This window comes from Schistocerca piceifrons, chromosome 2 (assembly GCF_021461385.2).
Source record: "Schistocerca piceifrons isolate TAMUIC-IGC-003096 chromosome 2, iqSchPice1.1, whole genome shotgun sequence".
NCBI classification, from domain to species: domain Eukaryota; kingdom Metazoa; phylum Arthropoda; class Insecta; order Orthoptera; family Acrididae; genus Schistocerca; species Schistocerca piceifrons.
The window spans coordinates 184332429-184353222 of NC_060139.1; the positions used below are offsets into that span (position 1 = coordinate 184332429).

Genomic DNA, 20794 nt, shown 5'->3' on the forward strand with positions numbered 1-20794 from the left:
TCTATAGAAGTTATTCATCGTCTTCCTCCTTTTTTGACTGATTGATTTTGTGTGTGTGTGTTTTATCGCTTAGGCCTCATTCTACATAAGCCGCAGGTAAACAAATGGATTTTTCTCCCTTCACACTTCATGTGATTTCTATTGTGGATGTAAAATGGTAGGAGCTACTTGTGCAGCTGCACACTGAATTGCGCTATGACGTAACTAAAAGTAAACCTGTTTGAACATCATAATGCATAACCAGGCATGGGTTTATTGGAGGAGTATGCCATTGTCTTCCCGCAACATCTGAATTGGCTCTGCTTGTTCAGCCAGCTATAGGGGAACCTAATCGTTTAAGCAGTTAATTATAGAATGAAAGACTTGGACCGTCTGAGTCACCAATTTATTAACTGGTTTGCAATTTATTAATTAATTTGGTCTGCAGAATGAATTTTCACTTCGCAGCAGAGTGTGCGCAGATTCCATTTTGACCTTCGATATTTCCAAGCTTCCTGTGATGTGTTAACTGTAGAACAGGTTTTTACCCCCACTTGTGTTACTGACTATCAATAAAGATAGTTGCTATTGGTGTCAACCGCTTCTGTGCACTTCGAGGTATAATGTTCTCATAATAACAAAACTCTGACCCGAATCTTTAAATAGTTCTGTTGAGTAGCACTGCCCGTTATTTCACAAATTATTGGCCGCGGGGATGTTAACATCTCGTCGTTGGGTGGTCGGTATCTCCCGCACGGCAGCCATAACACGGGAAGCGGGCAATAATGAAATCTTCCGCCGCCATTTCGCAGAACGTAGTCATCAGTCACTGGCCAGTTGTTGTAGCAGCTAACGTCCACTAGGCAACACACTGTCTTTAGGCTGGAGCGGCGCACTGAAATGTAATAATTATCTGGTAGTATTTAAGGAAATGTTTTTTTTCTTCAATTTATTAGCTTTCGGGGATGCCCATCTGCCAACTCAACAGTTAAATGTCAATTATGACGATACGAACGTAAGTACAACGCAACATCCAGTCCCCGAGCGGAGAAAATCTCCGACCCTCACGGGAATCGAACCCGTGTCCCTTCGTTTGGCAATCCGCCGCGTCGACAGCGCAGGTGCCGAGGCGGACCAAGGAAATGTTTGATTCTGGACAAGAAACTGGCATTTTCAAATATGATCGAAATTTACCAGAGATGGTGCACCAGTTTCATTGTAAATAAATCGTTGTTTATCGATTTCGCAGTAAGATGTGGCCTTTGACATTCGTGGTCTCAAAGATGACGACTTCCGAAACGACCTGTTTCATTAATTTTTTTGGTGTAGCTCTCACTAAAGAACATGCTTTTCAAAATTAAGTCGATGAATTCACATCTTCAATTTTCTGTACATGAAGGATGGTGGTAGGGTGCAAACAAGTCATTAGCGAGCCTGTTTGTTTAGAAACAAAACCGTAGGATACAGATACACGTCAACAAACATGCTGATAGAGCGACTTGGTGTTTTTTACACGTTTGGCGTCGTATGTGCGAGGGCTAAGTAAAAACCGGTGTGTGGCAAAGAGATGACATTTAATCAACGATTTTGTATTATATTGATGTATGTTTTGCCATAGTGTGATAAAGTATTAACGTGGTCGTCGGAATAATTTCGTTTATACAGCCTTTTGAAGCAACTTCCGTGGTTCAAATGGCTCTAAGCACTGTGGGACTTAACATCTGAGGTCATCTGTCCCCTAGACTTAGAACTACTTAAACCTAACTAACCTAAGGACATCACACACATTCATGCCCGAGGCAGGATTCGAACCGTAGCAGCAGCGCAGTTCCGGACTGAAGCGCCTAGAACCGCTCGGCCACAGCGGCGGCTTCCGTGGGTCGATCAAATGGATAGTTATAAAAGTTTGCTTTTTATTGTTTGTCTGCAGTGATGGTTAAGAGTAATTTGGTGAAAGTTTATGAGGAATATATTTTGTCATTTTCAAAAGTTGAGAAACGGGCGGCTTAATTGGTAAGTTTTGTGGAAGAAATCTCAAAATTATTCTCACTGATGAAAGAATATGATATTGGGTACGAAGATGCCAAACGCATTGTCCCAACCATCTGTGTTGTAATCCTGCTGTTCACAAAGAAGTGTAAGAGGATTCCTTAATTACGGATTGACAGAAGTCTGTTGACTTCGACCAGCTCATGTTTTCTTTCCGGCCATTGCCAGCCTCAACGTTGTTATACAAATTATTGTGTTGTAGCCATTGCGAAGTGTTTATTGTGCTATGTTCTCTTTGTCACCATGTAAGTTTTACAGCTGACCCTTTTTTAATTTCGATTTGTCCATGACAAAGGATACGAAATTCGACGTGAAACTATCGGTTTCGATTTCACGAGCTCTCAGTTTTTCTTTCGTAGACGCCCATTCGCAGCAGTTGATAGCTGGTACTGATGGAGCCTTAAAAATAATACATGAATTAATTGTGAACAGCACAGTCATATTTCAACAGCTGATGGAGCGCTTCCGTATCAAAATTCACTTCAGATAGCCACATGATTTGTGTAACTGGTATAGTCAAGAGTTTGAGTAATTTTTAACTATGAAACTTCACCAAAGAGCATTGGAGAAGCAGCTCCGGAGCACAGAATGCTAAAGGGTCGCTGGGGCGTGGCTATTGATCGCATGAAGTCGGCCTGGGGGAGCTGTGCTTAGACACACACACACACACACCACACACACACTCTCTCTCTCTCTCTCTCTCTCTCTCTCTCTCTCTCTCTCCCTGCCCCTGTGTGTGGGTGGCCGTGGCCGCTTTTATATAACTCTTAGTATCAAAGCTTGTTGTAATGGGTAATCTCTCAAACCTTCTCGGCGTTGTTGGTGAATGAATGCTGCGTTTTCTGGTCTGTTGTCCATTTATGCACAGTATTTCGCCGCGCGGTCTTGGGCGTCTTGTCAGGTTCGCACCTCTCCCCCCGTTTTAGGTTCGAGTCCTCCCACAGGCATGGGTGTGTGTGTGTTGCCCTTAGCGTAAGTTAAAGTTACCTTAATTAGTGTGTAAGCCTAGGGACCGATGACCTCAGTAGTTTGGTCCCATAGAACCTTACCACCACAATATTTAAATGGCCGATCAAGTCGTCTTCTACATAGACTGTTTCCTTTCCCCTCTCTTCCGCACAAAACATAACACACATACGATTAGTTTTCTGCTTCTACACGGTTTAAATATGAAATACTTTTCGTTTCGCGAGCGGAATGCTCAAACAGGCGGAAGTTGCTTTTAATGTAATAGATGAAAGATTACTCCGTGAGCTTTGTGCAGCATTTCGTGTCTGCGTGCGGATTTCCCTTTTCCTGTCACGCTAACAGAGTTCCATCCTGCCGAAAAGATTTGTATGTTACGTAAACTTGGAGAGTTTTTAATCTAGCGCATACCTAGAGATACAAGCAAGTCGTCTTAACCTAATAAGCATAACCGTCTCGTTAATTACTGGCTTTCCAGGTACTTTTTCCCCGGCTTCTGTGTATTAGCTGCTTCTCACCTATTGTTAATAAGGAATCTACATTTATATCTACAGCTATACTCTGCAAACCACCGCGAAGTGCCTGCAGGGAGTACACCCCATTGTACCGGTCATTGGGTTTCTTCCCGTTCCATTCACGTATGGAGCGCGGTAGGAATTTCCATAATTCGCATAACAGTTTTGGACGATTGAAAGCCTCTGTGCATGCTGCAGTTATTCTGATGTTTTCGTCACGATCCCTATGTGTGCGAGTCGTAAGGGATTGTAGTATATTCCTAAAGTCATCACTTAATGCCGATTTGTTAGTGGGCTTTCTTGAGAGAGTTTACTTCTATTTTCTATACCAGTTCACATGCTTCAGTATTTCTATGATGCTTTCCCATGGATCAAACAAACTGTGACCATTCGTGCTCCCCTTCTCTGTGTATGTTCAATATGTGTATATGGGAATATGGGTTATGACGACAAAGAAAAATCATTGTGAGACCTATGACATCTGCGCTTGATACACATCTGTTTCATTACATTGTACTGTAAGTTTCTCGTCTAAAAGCTTGTCCTAGGGTTTTCATTGATTTCCTCAGCTCTGTGGGACCATCCAAGGCAGAGTTGTTTATCTGGTTGTGTCGTAATTCAATATATGCAGTTTCAGTTCCGTTGTCAGTAACATTGCTCAACGGGCCACAATTGAATTGCGGTGACAGACGTAGGTCTCTTATACAACTCATCTGACCATTTCGGATTTATTGGAAGAATCCTAAGGAAGTGTAATACACCCACTAAAGAGATAGCTTATGAAACCCTCGTTCAGTCAATTCGTGACTCTTCTCCAGTCTGGTATCCTTGCTACCTTGGATTAACGGAAAATATATCAAGAAGCATACTGCTTCCCCGGACTATTATCTCGGGTATTGATCACGACGGTAGAATTAGAGAAATCCGTGGTCATGAAGAAAAGTACAGAGCTTTTCATTCTGCATACCGTCTGCGAAAGGAAAAGAAACGAGGGAAAATGACGCTGGGACACTGTACCATCCGCGACACACCGGATGGTGGTGTGCAAATGTATAAGTAACTGATCAGAAAAAAATACCAAAAAGGCGACCAAAGTTATTATTGCACTCCCTCCTCCTCCCCCCCCCCCCCCCCCCCGCTGAGAACAGTGTACTTGTATGTGAAATAGCTACAGGGTGAAAACACTACTGTGATATAGTAGTACTAATGTGATACAGTAGTATCACCGTCGCTCCTGTTTGTAAGGGTGGATGCGAATGATTTTCACGCTCTTGTTTTGTTCGTCGGTTTCCTAGCTACTAGTGTTCCACCTCTCCCTAAATGTCACATACCACCCTCATTACGCGTCTATAACACCAGATCGGAAGCGGCCAGCATCGTGGCTGTACCTATGCATAACACTCAAGTCTTTCTCCATTTCAGCCATACGGCTCTGGAACAAACCACTTTGCACTGAAGAATTAATCCAGGCTTTATCATTTTATTCCAGGCTGTATCATCGGCGTAGTTGCCCTCACGGCTTATCCAAGTTTTCTTTCTGTCCAGTAGTTGTCACGTTGTCAACACATCCACACTTTTTCCTATTTACTGTTTCTTCCTGCCATCTCAAATTCTAATCTTAACCTAGTGTTTCTCGCGTTTCCTATAACCAGTCAACTTTTTCTGCGTGCTGGATTCGTTCTTGCACCGACCATACATTTCTGTTAAGACGTCATTACTCACATTCGACGAGAGCACAATGAGGAACTTGATTGATACAGTGTTAATAAGTTTGGCATTCGTTGAATTCCATATAATCGCCACTATACTACTATCGCTTTGTTATATTAGTTTTGGTGATTAACAAAGCACGTCTGGCTGGATAGGGTGGATAGCAAAGTGCGGCTGTTTGCTGACGATGCTGTGTCGTACGGGAAGGTGTCGTTGTTGAGTGACTGTAGGAGGATACGAGATGACTTGGACAGGATTTGTGATTGGTGTAAAGAATGGCAGCTAACTCTAAATATAGATAAATGTAAATTAATGCAAATGAATAGGAAAAAGAATCCTGTAATGCTTGAATACTCCATTAGTAGTGTAGCGCTTGACACAGTCACGTCGATTAAAAATTTGGGCGTAACATTGCAGAGTGATATGAAGTGGGACAAACATGTAATGGCAGTTGTGGGGAAGGCGGATAGTCGTCTTCGGTTCATTGGTAGAATTTTGGGAAGATGTGGTTCATCTGTAAAGGAGACCGCTTATAAAAGACTAATACGACCTATTCTTGAGTAGTGCTCGAGCGTTTGGGATCCCTATCAGGTCGGATTGAGGGAGGACATACACTCCTGGAAATTGAAATAAGAACACCGTGAATTCATTGTCCCAGGAAGGGGAAACTTTATTGACACATTCCTGGGGTCAGATACATCACATGATCACACTGACAGAACCACAGGCACATAGACACAGGCAACAGAGCATGCACAATGTCGGCACTAGTACAGTGTATATCCACCTTTCGCAGCAATGCAGGCTGCTATTCTCCCATGGAGACGATCGTAGAGATGCTGGATGTAGTCCTGTGGAACGGCTTGCCATGCCATTTCCACCTGGCGCCTCAGTTGGACCAGCGTTCGTGCTGGACGTGCAGACCGCGTGAGACGACGCTTCATCCAGTCCCAAACATGCTCAATGGGGGACAGATCCGGAGATCTTGCTGGCCAGGGTAGTTGACTTACACCTTCTAGAGCACGTTGGGTGGCACGGGATACATGCGGACGTGCATTGTCCTGTTGGAACAGCAAGTTCCCTTGCCGGTCTAGGAATGGTAGAACGATGGGTTCGATGACGGTTTGGATGTACCGTGCACTATTCAGTGTCCCCTCGACGATCACCAGTGGTGTACGGCCAGTGTAGGAGATCGCTCCCCACACCATGATGCCGGGTGTTGGCCCTGTGTGCCTCGGTCTTATGCAGTCCTGATTGTGGCGCTCACCTGCACTGCGCCAAACACGCATACGACCATCATTGGCACCAAGGCAGAAGCGACTCTCATCGCTGAAGACGACACGTCTCCATTCGTCCCTCCATGCACGCCTGTCGCGACACCACTGGAGGCGGGCTGCACGATGTTGGGGCGTGAGCGGAAGACGGCCTAACGGTGTGCGGGACCGTAGCCCAGCTTCATGGAGACGGTTGCGAATGGTCCTCGCCGATACCCCAGGAGCAACAGTGTCCCTAATTTGCTGGGAAGTGGCGGTGCGGTCCCCTACGGCACTGCGTAGGATCCTACGGTCTTGGCGTGCATCCGTGCGTCGCTGCGGTCCGGTCCCAGGTCGACGGGCACGTGCACCTTCCGCCGACTGTATTTGACTGTGTTCAGGAAATCATCTTATATTGTTAATTACGTCAGTATCTATCTTCAACTTTTATAGTCCTGTCTTCCTCAGTTGCGTGTAATATTACGGTATATTGATAATTTTTACTTATGGACCGTCTGACAGAGACGGTATGGCACTAAAATTGTGTTTTATTCAGTTGCTGTCAGACGGTCCATAAGTAAAAATTATCAATATACCGTAACGTCAGTATCTGTTTAAATCTGCTGACCGTAACATTTATATTCTTACTGTATGAGAGAATGGATTGTGAATGAATCAACAGACGTTATTTTCGTGTACATTATTACATTTGGCTGATTAATGTTTGTTCACATTCCGCATCAAAGTGAGAAGAAAGCCAAAATGGGGGAGAAGCGTTAATCCAGATCGAAAACGTGCAATTGCAGAATAAAAGGGACTGTCGTAAGATTCTCACTATTTGCAACTAATGAGAATATTTTCAAGTATTCCTTCGGTGTACATCGCTTAATTATCAACACCATCTCTTTGCCAATTGCCACTAGAAACAAAATCTTACATACGCACTGCAGGGAAAGTGCTAAAAAAGGGACACAGATCGCTCATGCCTCAGCGAATATTATCATTTTATTCGTAAGTATAGTTGTTTCTTCTGTAGTTTATTCACTAAATGGAAGAGGCTTCAAGGTCTCTTTTTGAATTGTTACGTCAAACTGCGTGCCATTGTTTACATCTTCGACTTCAAGTAAAACATACTAGATAGGCCGACGCAATCAGCCCCTTAAGCAATCGGAAAAAAAAGATCGGTCACGCACCAGGGGGGGGGGGGGGGGGATCCGCCCCTCCGCCACGCACCGTATGGTGGATTGCGGAGTATGTATGTAGATGAAGTAAGATAGGGGCCTGAAGATCTTGCCAGGTGAATACGAAGAAAATTTAGTCCCAGGATAGTTTGCAGTCAGTGAAGCATGTCGCCCTGGATAGGCAGCCATGCCATTGGACTAGCGGTGCAGCGAGTTGGCGTCGGCAGGTTGCGGTAGGCCGGCACGTTGGCGGTATCGATTCCGGCGCCCGCTCGCCATGCCGGCTCCCCATTGGCCCGCGGCCGTCAGCTGAGGCTCGCGCCATCTCTGGTGTGACCGATCTCCCCGTTTTGCTGAGCAACCTCCCTGCGTGTCTAGCACTCTCCTCCGCGCAGGCCCGCTTTCGCAACCTCGTCACGGGAGGCATTCGTGCTCGCCCACGTTATCGAAGAGCAGCTCGAGGCGTGATGCATTTTTATGGTTCGTCTCACGGATAAGACTTAACGTGGCGCAATCGTGTCACACAGCTGGCGTTCCTGTACCCCACCAGGCACATTCTCGCAGTCAGAAGTCAAGAATAAAAATTGTCGGGTTACAACACCTACGTATGCACACCACAGAACTGCAGAAACGCCTTCACAAATCTGTATTTGCAATTCGAGTGTTAGCAGACATAGGCGACATAAAAATGAAAAAACTGACGTACTTTGCCTACTTTCATTCCATAATGTCATATTTTGGGGTAACTCTTCAAGTCAAACAAAAGTTTTCAGAGTCCAAAAGCGTGTAATACGTATTATTTGTGGAGTAAATTCACGGATGTCCAGTACAAACCTCTTCAAAGAATTGCGTATACTGACTACTTACTGCCTCTCAGTATATTTACTCCTTAATGAAATTTGCCCTAAATAATATATCTCTTTCTCCAACAAACACCTCAGTTCATACATACAATACCAGGAACAAAAGTGATCTGCACAAGGACTTAAAAGCACTTACTTTAGTTCAAAAAGGGGTCCACTACTCGGGAACACTCATCTTCAATAATTTGCCAGCAAACATAAAAAATTTAGTTACAAATAAAGATCAGTTTAAAAGGAGCCTGAAAGACTTACTAGTGGTCAACTCCTCCTACTCCATTGACGAATTTTTTAATAGAAACAAATGATGTATTGTAGATATTCATACTGTTAGTATTGTTATTGCAGCCTTTTTTTAAAAAAAATGAAAAGAAAAAAAAGGGTGACATGTTCCACATCCACGAGGATCCCAACACGGATCTATGGAACGAAAAACTAATCTAATCTAATCAAACCAGATGCAATTGTTCAAAAAGGAGGACAAAGGAAGAAAAAAAGAGGACACATCAAACGGGTCACCTGCAGACGTGGACAAGTCACGTGACTGCCGGGAATTACCGGTAAAACTAGTAGTTAATTGTTACTGGTGGTCAGGTGGTGATTCCCAGAGCAATATTTTTTTTATTTTAAATTAAAAACATTGATTGTGGTGACGGTGTGGCATCAAATGTTTTTTATATTTGCGCGTAGTTTTAAGATTTATCAAAGACGGCTGCCTAAACGCCTCTCCTGATTGGCTACTTTCATGAGACTTGTCCAAAGCTGACGGGTGGTATCCTCATCTGCAGTATTCCCCATTAAAACATACGTTCAAATTTAATAAATGAGTTTATTATTTATAGACATAACATACATACATTCCTTAACAATTATTGATATTTTAAGATAAGAGCAATAGAACGGGACGAATTGTAAATTTAACTGTATTACGCTAAACTTTGCAAAAACGCCGGACACTGTGAAAATCCGCCCGGACCCCGGAAAAAGAGCTAAAAAGAAGGACATGTACGGATTAATCCGGACGTCTGGTCACCCTACGTATGCATTCCCCGAACCACAAGGCAGTGCACGGTGGAGGGTGATGTTCGCTCATAGCAGCGATTTTATGAGTATGCCATTGGCGTCTTAAACCATGGAAAAAAACCTTATCTACTCACCAAAATCACCTATCCTGCTCTGCGCGAATCACATTTAAAACGGCCCCTAGACAGTGAATTAATTGCCAATATTTCCCGGGTGCGCAGCAATATTGAACGTCCAGAAGTGAGATTCAGAGGTTGCGCAAGAATATTAAGAGCATCAAAAACATCAGAATCATATTGCGCTAGGTGGAAATATTGTGCGTCTTAAACCATGGATAAAAAACCTGCTTGTACACACACCAAAATCACCCATCCCGCCCTGCGCGAATCACATTTAAAACGACCCCTAGACAGTGAATTAACTGCCAATATTTCCCGGGTGCGCAGTAATATTGAACGTCTAGGAGTGAGATTCAGAGGTTGCGCAAGAATATTAAGAGCATCAAAAACATCGGAAACATATTGTGCTAGGTAGAAATATTGTGCGTCTATGGGCAGTATTGATGATATGCTTGCAGTCTCTCGAATTCTTTACAGACCAAGCAGATTAGGTTAGGTTTGTAATCCTTAGCCTCGAAGCAGCGTACTGGTTGAGAGGCTGGACAAATCAGTGATACAAATTTAAATTTTTCGCTATATATCACTTTCAGCAAATATCCGTATGGTTTCCGACTTTAATGTCATTTCCCCAATCTCCATTCTTTCAGTAAGTAAAGCTACCCACAATCCTAAGATTGGTTTAACCACCACACTTTACTAGGCATTGTACCATTGAAGGTGGTGCGCCGTTGCATTCCTCTGACATGAGAACGTACTTCGTCGGCCAATTGTAGACTGTCCTACAGTATAACGTGTACTCTAAACCACTGAACAGTTTTGCATTCTCATGCACAACTCATTCCCAGAGGTAAAAGAAGTGATAAGTGAAAAAAACCTCGGATTGAGGACTGAACGCTGCACCTATCGATCTGTAGCGAAACATTCACCGAATTAGCCGCAGAACCACGTACCTCCTTCGACTTCTATCCCCGTATAACAAGAATAAATTGGGTGTTGGGGGGGTGGGGGGGGGGGGTGGGGGGAGAGAGGAGGAGAGAGAGAGAGAGAGAGAGAGAGAGAGAGAGAGACGCGGATCGCTGTACGACATTGATAACAAGCAATCTGGGTGTTATCCTTTCCACAATTCTGAGACGGTAGACGTTCTATCTCAAAAATAATAATGAAAACTAAAATCTAATAATAGATGTCGTAGGGAAATTGAGAGAAGAGTAGCAATGCTCAAAAGTGTCTGGCAAAATAAAAACCTTCTGCTGAACAAGCACATAACCTTATCTACTAACAAAGACTTGTGGAGACTTTTACATGGAGTGACCTGACATGCGGATGCGAAACCTGGCCGTCTGCAAAGCAGGAGAAAGCTCGCCTTGAAGCTTACTTCTGAAGCAGAATTTAAAGAAATAATTGGACTGACAGGAAAAAGAATAAGATGGTTCTGCAAGAAACAGGAGAGAATGGAGAACTATTGAAAGCTTACGGCCAAAACAAACAAAAAATCATTGGACACTCTGACGCGGTATTCTTTTACAAAACATTTTCATTTTCGTAGCAAGATCGTTGAACAAAGCGGGAAGACGACCGAGAACATCGTCTTTAAAGGAAAATATAAGTGAGATGAGATGTTTTATACTTGGGGATGGAAGTCTGCCGAAGAGAGACAAGGCTGTGCTTTGAAAGAAGAGTAACTGAAAAAAGCTGTGGGGGGGGGGGGGGGGGGAAAGTGATCTCTTCAACTTCTAACCTCATATAACAAGAATAAATTGGACAGGGGGGGGGGGGAGACGCGGATCGCTCGAATCTTTGTTTGGTCAATTTCATTTATATTTCCATAATCTGGATAATTGTTTTGGACGAATCTGAATTCTACTCCTTGAGGAAGACCACTTCATCATAGCCGAAAATATGGAGTGTTTTTAGTATTGTGTATCGCGGCCCATCGGTACACACAAGACGATTTTGTTGGAAGCAGAGGAAGTACAGAAACTAAAAGAATTTAAGGGGTTTTGTCGTCGTCATTCAGTATGATAAAGTCACTAACAAACGGCGTATATACGCTATATATGAGAGTGTATATGAATAACAATAAAAAGTCAAGTACGATGGGGATACACAAAGTCTGCAGTACTTCAGCAGCACTTGTAGTTAACGGACGGTTCTCTGGCCCTTTCCACGTCACGCGAGAGCGGCGTGCTGCTGATTCCGCGCATGCGCATTTGTAGCCTTCGGATCCGCAGCGTGGGCGCCCAACAGCACAGCACGTAGGCACTGCCCTGCGTCACATGACCCTCGCGTGATGCAAGGGTGCGGTTACTTTGTGCCCCGCCGTAGTCCCTACGCCAATTCTGCCGACGGTTTTCATTTCCAGTACAGCACCTTTACATTTCAAAGATCACCCGCCAGTAGCACAACCTTCTCTTCTTCCGGTTTGCAGTATCTTGTGTGTCTACATGTGTGATTCGTGCGAATTAAAAATTCCATTGACATATCCTTCGCGGCAATCTGGTGTCAGGCTCACGAAGAGCAAAAGGCCTTAAAATATTTACTAACGTAAAATATTTGTGCTTATTTAACTTTTTAAGAAGTTTAATAGGCCGTATCTTGTCTTTTGTACAATGCAAAACTTATCAAAGGGAAAGTGTGCGAAAGTCAGGCGAGTCTAATATTGTTAGTTACTGTCGTATACTGTACATAAAATCGGAAACAGCTCCTCAGGATACTTATGGAGAAGAGTAGCTCTCACGGCACAATCAATTTTTTCCGTCGTTTTAGCCGAGACTAGACGCAGTAACTAATCCAGGGCTCAACCTTCTTCACCTACCGCCCACTTTTGAATCTGTTAGTAAAATTTTCTAACTGCCCAGCGGTTCCACAGTAATAGTGATTATGAAGTAGGTAGATAACTTAATTACACTTGTAGAGCGAAGTTACAGCAACTGAAAGCTTATAATAAGTGCTTAGCAAATACTTTTAAGTACTTTGTCAACATTTTCTGAAAACATTATATATATAAACACTAACCACCGCCACCATATATATATATATATATATACTTATCGCGAATGGACCCAGAAGGATCACGCAAACCTTTCTGACGTCGTTTCTTCCATACTTCTTTCATTCGTTCTCCATGTTTTCTTTTTCTTTCTTCTGTCCATTTTGTTCCTGGTCTCTTTAGTGCTTCCTTCTCCGACAATACAATCCACTTTTCCACCTTATTTCTAAAAGTTTTTCTATCTTTGACATCTTTAAGTTCAATATTTGATTTTTGTAAATCTAATTTTACTTGGCTAATCCATGGTGTTGTTGATTTGACTTTTTCTATGTAAGTGAGAATTCTGTTGGTGAGTCGTGTGGGGGGAAGTCTAGTGACATGTCCATAAAATTTTAATCTTCGCCTTCTTATGTCTGCTGCCAGGTTTGATATAATTTCTGTGGTTCTTCTTGATTGTATCCGGTATCCTTCTTCTGTTGATTTTGGACCTAAAATCTTTCTCATAATTTTGCGTTCTTCTTTTAGTATTTTTTCTAAATCACATTTTGTGTGGAGTGTGAGCGTTTCACTAGCATATAGTGCTGCTGGCTTAATTACTGCGCAGTAGTGTCTGATTTTTGTGTTCGAGGAGATGCATTTTTTATTGTATATTTCATGTGTCATACCATATGCTCTCTTCATTTTCTGTTGTCTGATCTTCTGTGCAACTTTCTCTCCTCCGGTTGGCTCCAAAATTTCACCTAGGTATTTAAAATGTTTTACTCTATTTATTTTTCCATATGTTGTGTTCAAACTGTGTATATGGAATTTCGTACAGAAAAATTCTGTCTTTTGAAACGAAATTTGTAAGCCTACTTTATCCGCGCATTCCTTAAGGATCTGTATTTGTTTGGTGACGATTTCTTCATCATCTGCAAGTATGGTCAAGTCGTCCGCGAATGCTAAACAAGATATCTCCACGTTGTCTTTGGTTCTACCAAGATGGATTGGTTTCCAGTGCGATTGACTTTTTAATTCTTTTTCCCATTCCTTAATGACTTTATCCAGGACTATGTTAAACAGAAGTGGAGATAGCCCGTCACCTTGACGTACTCCAGTTTTTATGAGAAAAGGTTCAGAGATTTCTCCCCTGAATTTAACTTTAGATACAGTGTCTGTCAGTGATTCTTTGATAAGCCTTAGTGTTTTGGAGTCAAGTCCAAGTTCCTCTAAAATGTTAAACAAAGATTGCCGGTCAATTGAGTCATAGGCTTTCTTAAAATCTACAAATGTACAAATTATGGGGGCATTTCTAATTGCTTTGTGTTTTAATATTGTCTTTAAATTAAATATTTGTTCTATGCATGAGCGACCGGGGCGGAAGCCTGCTTGATAATCACCAATTTGGCGTTCCAGCTGCTCTTGTGTTCTTTTCAGCAGGCATGTTGAGAGAATTTTGTAGGTGACTTGTAAAAGTGAGATTCCCCTTTAGTTATTGACATTTGTTCTGTCTCCTTTTTTATGTAACGGGTGAATAAGGGCACATTTCCAATCCTCTGGTAATTTTTCTGTTTCCCATATTTTTGTTATTTTTGTGAGCTCTTGCAACGTCTTTGGTCCTAGGTTTTTTAATAGCTCTGCAACAATGCCATCTTCGCCAGATGTTCTATTATTTTTTTAAGTTTTTAATGTGACATTTGATTTCTTCCTGTGTTGGTGGTAATGAATCCGGTTGAGCGTTGGCACAGATTTCTTTGGGAAACCTTAAACTAAGTTCTGGGCAATTTAGTAGGTTAGAAAAATATTGAGCCAATACTTGACAGTTCTCCTGGTTTGTTAGGGCTAATTTACCATCTGGTTTTCTGAAACATAAATTTTGAGGGATATATCCTCGTATTTTATCTGCGAACGTTCTGTAGAAGTCTCTTGTATTATAGTTTTGGAAATTTTCTTCTATGGCATCCAGTTGTGCCTTTGTGTACTTCCTTTTTGCTTGCCTAATAGATTTTGAAACCTGTTTTCTAACCTTGTTAAATAAATGTAGACTTTCTTGTGATTTTTTACTGTTATATTCTTGAAATGCCTTTTTTCCCCTTTCCAGTGCATTTTCACAGTCTGAATCCCACCAAGGGTGTTTGAATATCTCTTTCAAGGGAATAGTTTCCTTAGCTATTCGCGTGATTTTAGAATGAAATTCTTCCCATGTGTTTGCCTTTTCCTTCTCCCATTCTTCTTTTACTTTAGATTCTTTAATCTTCTTGGTGTCATATATATATATATGGTGGTGGTGGTTAGTGTTTAACGTCCCATCGACAACGAGGTCATTAGAGACGGAGCGCAAGCTCGGGTTAGGGAAGGATTGGGAAGGAAATCGGCCGTGCCCTCGCTCGGTATATATATATATATATATATATATATATATATATATATATATATATATATATATATATATATATATATATGAGTGATTTTTTTTTCTGTTCGAGGAGTAAAATAACTGGTGATGGCCTTAGAAGAGAGAATGCAACATGCTTCTGAAAAAGAGAAATTTAACATTGGTAACAAATTTGTCTTAGGAAATCTTTTCTGAGAGTATTTGTGTAGCGAATTGGATTCCAACCTTCCTGAGTTCGTTACCCCCACCCCCCATACACTTAATCGCCACAATGAAAAACAATTTTCTTCGAAGACATCCATTTTCAAAATGACGAAAGAAATTGTTTGTTGTAAATTTCTTAATAAACCACGAACTAATGAGTTAGTGACAAAATTGGTACCGTTTTATTCCTAGCAATCCTTTTTAGAGAATGATGACGCAATTATCAGTGAAACACGAGTGCTACTTAAAACTCCTGAAAAAATAAAGCTATCCGTACTTTGGATAGACAGTTGTAACAAAATACTTCTCTCCCGATATTTATTTCATTCATATCCTGCACCACATTTAAAATTATCATAAATTATAATGTTTGAGCAATAATTACCCCTAGTGCCTGTAAATCGTTTGATCGTAATAGTAATAGTAATAATTTGTAGGCCATGCAGCAGTGTGGTACCCATTACATAGTTACTGTTGTGTTGTGCTGTCTGGTAGTTCGTCTATTTTTGCAAAATGAATAGTGAAGCAATATCTGATCACTTGTGGAGACCATGTACCACTTAGAGAAAGCATTTCCATGAGATATTTAAGTATACGTGATGCTCTGTTTTACATTAAAGATATGTGGTACAAAGTGTGTGTGTAGGGGATGTACTGTGTGAGGATGATGATCCCACATTTGTTACACAAACATTAACCCTGCCACAGTAATGGTGGTATTTAAAGAAAAATGTAATTATTGGTGCCTTTTATAATCAGTATTATTTCCTTAACGAAATGATGATAATTGTAATTGTAATCTTCTTCTTTCTTTCTTTTGTTTGCACCTTTATCCCGCGGTTTCGCAGGTTCGGCGTGGTTAGTTACGGATTTGACAACGTTAATGTTAAGGGGTGGCCGGATGCCCTTCCTGCCGCCACCCCGTGGCCGCTCGCCTCCCCCCCCCCACCCCGTGCCTGCTCCTCCCCCCCCTCCGGGAAGGAATTAGTGTACCCCAGCTTTGTGTGTCTAGAGTAATCCATGGAATAGTGTGAACGTGTTGAGATGTCTGTGAGTCGTGTAGCTATGGCGGAATGTAGGGACCAGCCTGGTATTTAGGAAGTGCGATGTGGAAAACCGCCTTAAAACCACATCCAGGATGGCTGGCACACCGGCCTGCGTCGTTAATCCGCCGGGCGGATTCGATCCGGGCCGGCGCGCTTACCCGAGTCTAGGAAACAGCGCATTAGCACTCTTGGCTAACGTGGCGGTTAAATCATGATAATAGTAATGAAAAAATGGTTCAAATGGCTCTGAGCACTATGGGACTCACCGTCTCTGGTCATATGTCCCCTACAACTTAGAACTACTTAAACCTAACTAACCTAAGGACATCACACACATCCATGCCCGAGGCAGGATTCGAACCTGCGATAGTAGCGGCCACGCGGTTCCAGACTGAAGCGCCTAGAACCGCACGGCCACACTGGCCGGCAATAGTAATGATCTGTTAAAAATGATTTAGTTTCTTAACTGAAATACATTTGAACTCTTGTTTTTATGCCACAGAAAATTACATTTTATCCCTCTGGGGGTAATACCACCATGACGGAAACCACTGATCTTGTGTGTATGGAAGTGAAAAGTGAGTAGTTCACACTAGAATAGAAAATAAATTTTTGAAATACAGTGCTACAGAAGAATAATGAAGATTGGTTGGGTAAATACAGTAACTAATGAGATGCTGAATCGAATTGGGGAAAATAGGAAATTCATTGCAAAACTTGATACAAGAAGGTTGACAGGACACATCCAGAGCCATGAAGGAATTGTCATTGTAGTAATGGACGTTAAGTGTGAGGGTAAATAATGTAGAGGTAGACCAAGGGATGAATACCGTAAGCAGGTGCAAATGGATATTGGTAGGAGTAGTTATCCAGGGATGAAAAAGCTTGCACACGGTAGCTACCGTGGTGAGCTGTATCTAACTAGTTTTTGGACTTGGGACTACATTAATGCACATTAACCACATAATTGTGACTACAATAACCTAAATATTAACATATGCACCTCAACGTGTTTATAGTTTTGTGTGGAGTTATCACTTTTTAAATGAAAATGTGTAAAATAATTTTTACTTATTCCCAACATCCATGAGGATCCACTTCGCTCGGGCTCTGTGGAAGTTGGCATTTTTTTCTTTGTAAATATTATTGTGTATTCTCGTTTTTCTAAAGTGTTCTACATCTTGGAGGATCTCCTCACTGTGGATCTGTTGGAGCGCAAAGTAAATCTAATCACTAACGACGAAGCTTTTTGATGATGATCTAGCTTTTCCCAGATAACAATACAATATTTTTATTCGAAACCGCAATCTCAAAATAATGAGTCTGGCTATTGAAATGAAGTGTCAGCAGCGGAATTTCCAGCATCTCTGAAACTGCTAATTACAGTTGCGAAGACGGCTGCCGTGAGGCGCCACCGTCGGAACAGTAATTGGTCAATGCCGCGCAAGGCCACTGTATTCGATCTCGGCAGACAGCGGCTGCGTCATCGGCACGGGCCTGCCTGCCCAGTTGGCCTCGCTCTCAGCTGTTTTCAAGTTCGTGATTGGCGCCAGCTAGGTCGAGGTTAGCGGCCGGTCTTTCTGAATGCGTCAGACGGAAACAACTGACGACGCGATTACGCGTTGATCGCGTGTGCTCTGACATGCGTGGCGTCATTGTGATTGCTGCTGCAGTTAGTAAACACGATAGCAATGTTATAAGAAACGAGTTAAAATTCACTGTTGCGGGGCATTGTTTATCACGCAGTGAAACAAATGAGTGTCACAGTGCTCCAGAGATTTTGCACAATTAAACAATGTCGTAAATGCTCTTATGTGAAATTTTAACAGTGTCCCATATCTAAATTCATTAGCAACGACGGCAAGCGTCGGGCACTTCATAACTTCCCATTTAGTAAATTAGACATGTATCCGAATGATGTCTGATTTCGCTGTTGAACGCTTTCTGCAGGAAACTATTTTATCGTTAATAAGTAAGTTGTAGAAAGGCATCTGTTAATACAGACGGCTTATTGTAAAATGAAAAATCGTATTCTTTGTTGCAGAACGTCATTGAAAATGGCCCCAAACATCACATCTACGCCAACGGGCGTTCCGTATGGTAATTCGATTCTGGAATCAAAGCAGATGGATCTGAACGAAGGGGAAGAGAAAAAGCCTGCACCTGAGTACAAGAGACAGATTGTTTGGCGGAATGTCCTCCTTTTTGCTTATTTGCATTTTGCGGCATTGTATGGTGCTTACCTGATGTTCAGCTCCGCGAAAATTCTGACCAGCATTTTCGGTAAGCATCTTCTAAATGTTTGATAGCAATCGTTAATTGAAAAAATTGTGTGAATGTTAAAATATCAGTGTCATTACTGTTCTTTAGTGTACTGTAAATAATATACTTTTTCTTTTGTAGCGATCTTAATGTACCAAGTATCGGGCTTGGGTATCACTGCTGGTGCGCATAGACTTTGGTCCCACCGTTCCTACCAAGCACGTTGGCCCCTTAGAGTCTTGCTGATGGTCTTTAACACACTAGCTTTCCAGGTACAGTTTTATTTTTTATCTCCTTCCGAAATTTGTAAGCGTATGTTTTGAACTGACTGTGCATTCACAAATTTTCGACATTAATACAGCATATTTATTTCTAATCTGGCATTGTTTCAGAACCACATCTTTGAGTGGGCTCGTGATCATAGAGTGCATCACAAATTCACAGACACAAATGCTGATCCCCACAACGCAACCCGGGGTTTCTTCTTCTCACATGTAGGTTGGCTCATGGTACGGAAGCATCCAGACGTGATGCTCAAGGGAAAGCAGATAGATCTGAGTGATCTGGAAAGAGATTCTGTTGTTCAGTTTCAAAAGAAGTGAGTATTAATGTTGAAAATAATTATTGTCAGCTAGTGTGATACTGGCACCACCACTCCCCCTCCCCTTTGAAGTCATACATTTGGTGACAGGCTGATCAGTAGTGTTCCATTAGCCTTTGTAATATGCTCTTCACTTGTCTATGGTATATACATCCACATTGCTTTTACATATTTTCTCATTTCATCTGCTCGTCTCCCATCCTCTCAAAATCCTGCAAATAACTTAAACTGCGGCCCATGTATTTTCCTGACTACATGCCCTGCCCACTTCCATTTCAAAGTTAACAAAGCTGGTTCATTTGCCAGTTTATGCACATTTCAATACACATCATTTAAAGAAACACCATACTTGCTTTAATTTTTTATTTGTGTGTAATGTACTGTATAATCATCCTGGGAAACTGTGTTGCCATCTGGCATAATTTTACTGATCTAATCGATAGATGAGTTGTGATGGTTCTAATTCTGTAGAAGCGGCAGATTTCAAGGAAAACTTGAAATTAAAACGGAGATTGTTTTAAATTTGCAATCCAATTCTGGCTTTTATTGTACGCTAATAATTCATCACTTCTGTTGTCTCTTCAGAAATTGACTAATAATAGAGTAGTACAGTAGTATCTTCATCATTATTTACACAAAACATTTTGGTTTGCAGGTATTATTTGATCCTGATGCCTGTTCTGTGCTTTCTCATACCAACTTGCATCCCAGTCTATTGCTGGGGTGAGACCTGGAAAAATGCATGGTTTGTGGCAACAATGTTTAGATACACACTCACTCTCAACATATCGTGGCTTGTGAACAGTGCAGCTCACATGTGGGGGAACAAACCATATGACAAGTAAGTGTAAAGTATTATTCAAATAATTTGGAAATCGAATAGATTCATGATTGTGGAACTTGGTTCCTTTTTTATTTAGTCATCTGTGAACAGTTTCCATAGCACAGATGTCAGCAGGATGTACACAATTTCAGTTGTATTTACACTCGAAACATAACGTGCAGATGTATCTAATTTAGTCAAAACTAAATGCAGTCACTCTCAGATAAGTATCCAACACACATCCAAGATTTCCGTAACATGAACTGAATTAGATAAAATGTGCTTAACAATACTGATGTCCATGTGAAATTCCCACATCACATTTTCATGATTTCTATTCCGAAGTGAAGTTTTTTCCAAGCACCTGGATCAAAGAAATTGCCAGCAACAGCAGGAACATTTTTTTTTATAACGAAAGTGTATGTATATTGTATGTTTATTTCCTGATTTATGTGTACAAAGATGTCTTAATTTCTTGTTTGAAGGAGATCCTCTCTACTGGTATGCTTCTATGCTAAATAGAAATGAAGAGACTAAATCTTAAAATATCTGAAAACAGATGCCTTTGTCAATACATTTTGTCATAATTTGTTTTATGAAATGTCTCTGACAGTTGTCAGCTGGGGGGGGGGTTTCGCTCAACTTGAACCTCGTCCTATGTAGATAATAATCATCCCTATTTCTTGCACTGTAGTAGAAGTTTTTCCATTCCTTCAACATAAGTTGATTGAAAGTATTGCTCATATAATTTGGATCTGTTTCTACTCATCTTTCTTTAAATTTATATTACTGCTGGGTTTTATGTCAGAACCTGCCCTATACTCATTTATGTGATGCATA

The 20794-nt window shown here is 41.6% G+C and overlaps 1 protein-coding gene across 1 annotated transcript in view; it reads left to right on the plus strand.

The window, feature by feature from the left end:
- LOC124777825 (acyl-CoA Delta-9 desaturase-like) overlaps window positions 1–20794 on the plus strand; it is a 64708-nt gene that overhangs the window by 41033 nt on the left and 2881 nt on the right. Inside the window, exons 2-5 of the mRNA XM_047253348.1 lie at window positions 18313–18551; window positions 18672–18802; window positions 18923–19128; window positions 19787–19972. Coding sequence (XP_047109304.1) covers window positions 18326–18551; window positions 18672–18802; window positions 18923–19128; window positions 19787–19972 — 749 coding nt within the window. The 5' untranslated portion in view covers window positions 18313–18325. The remainder of the gene's footprint in view (window positions 1–18312; window positions 18552–18671; window positions 18803–18922; window positions 19129–19786; window positions 19973–20794) is intronic.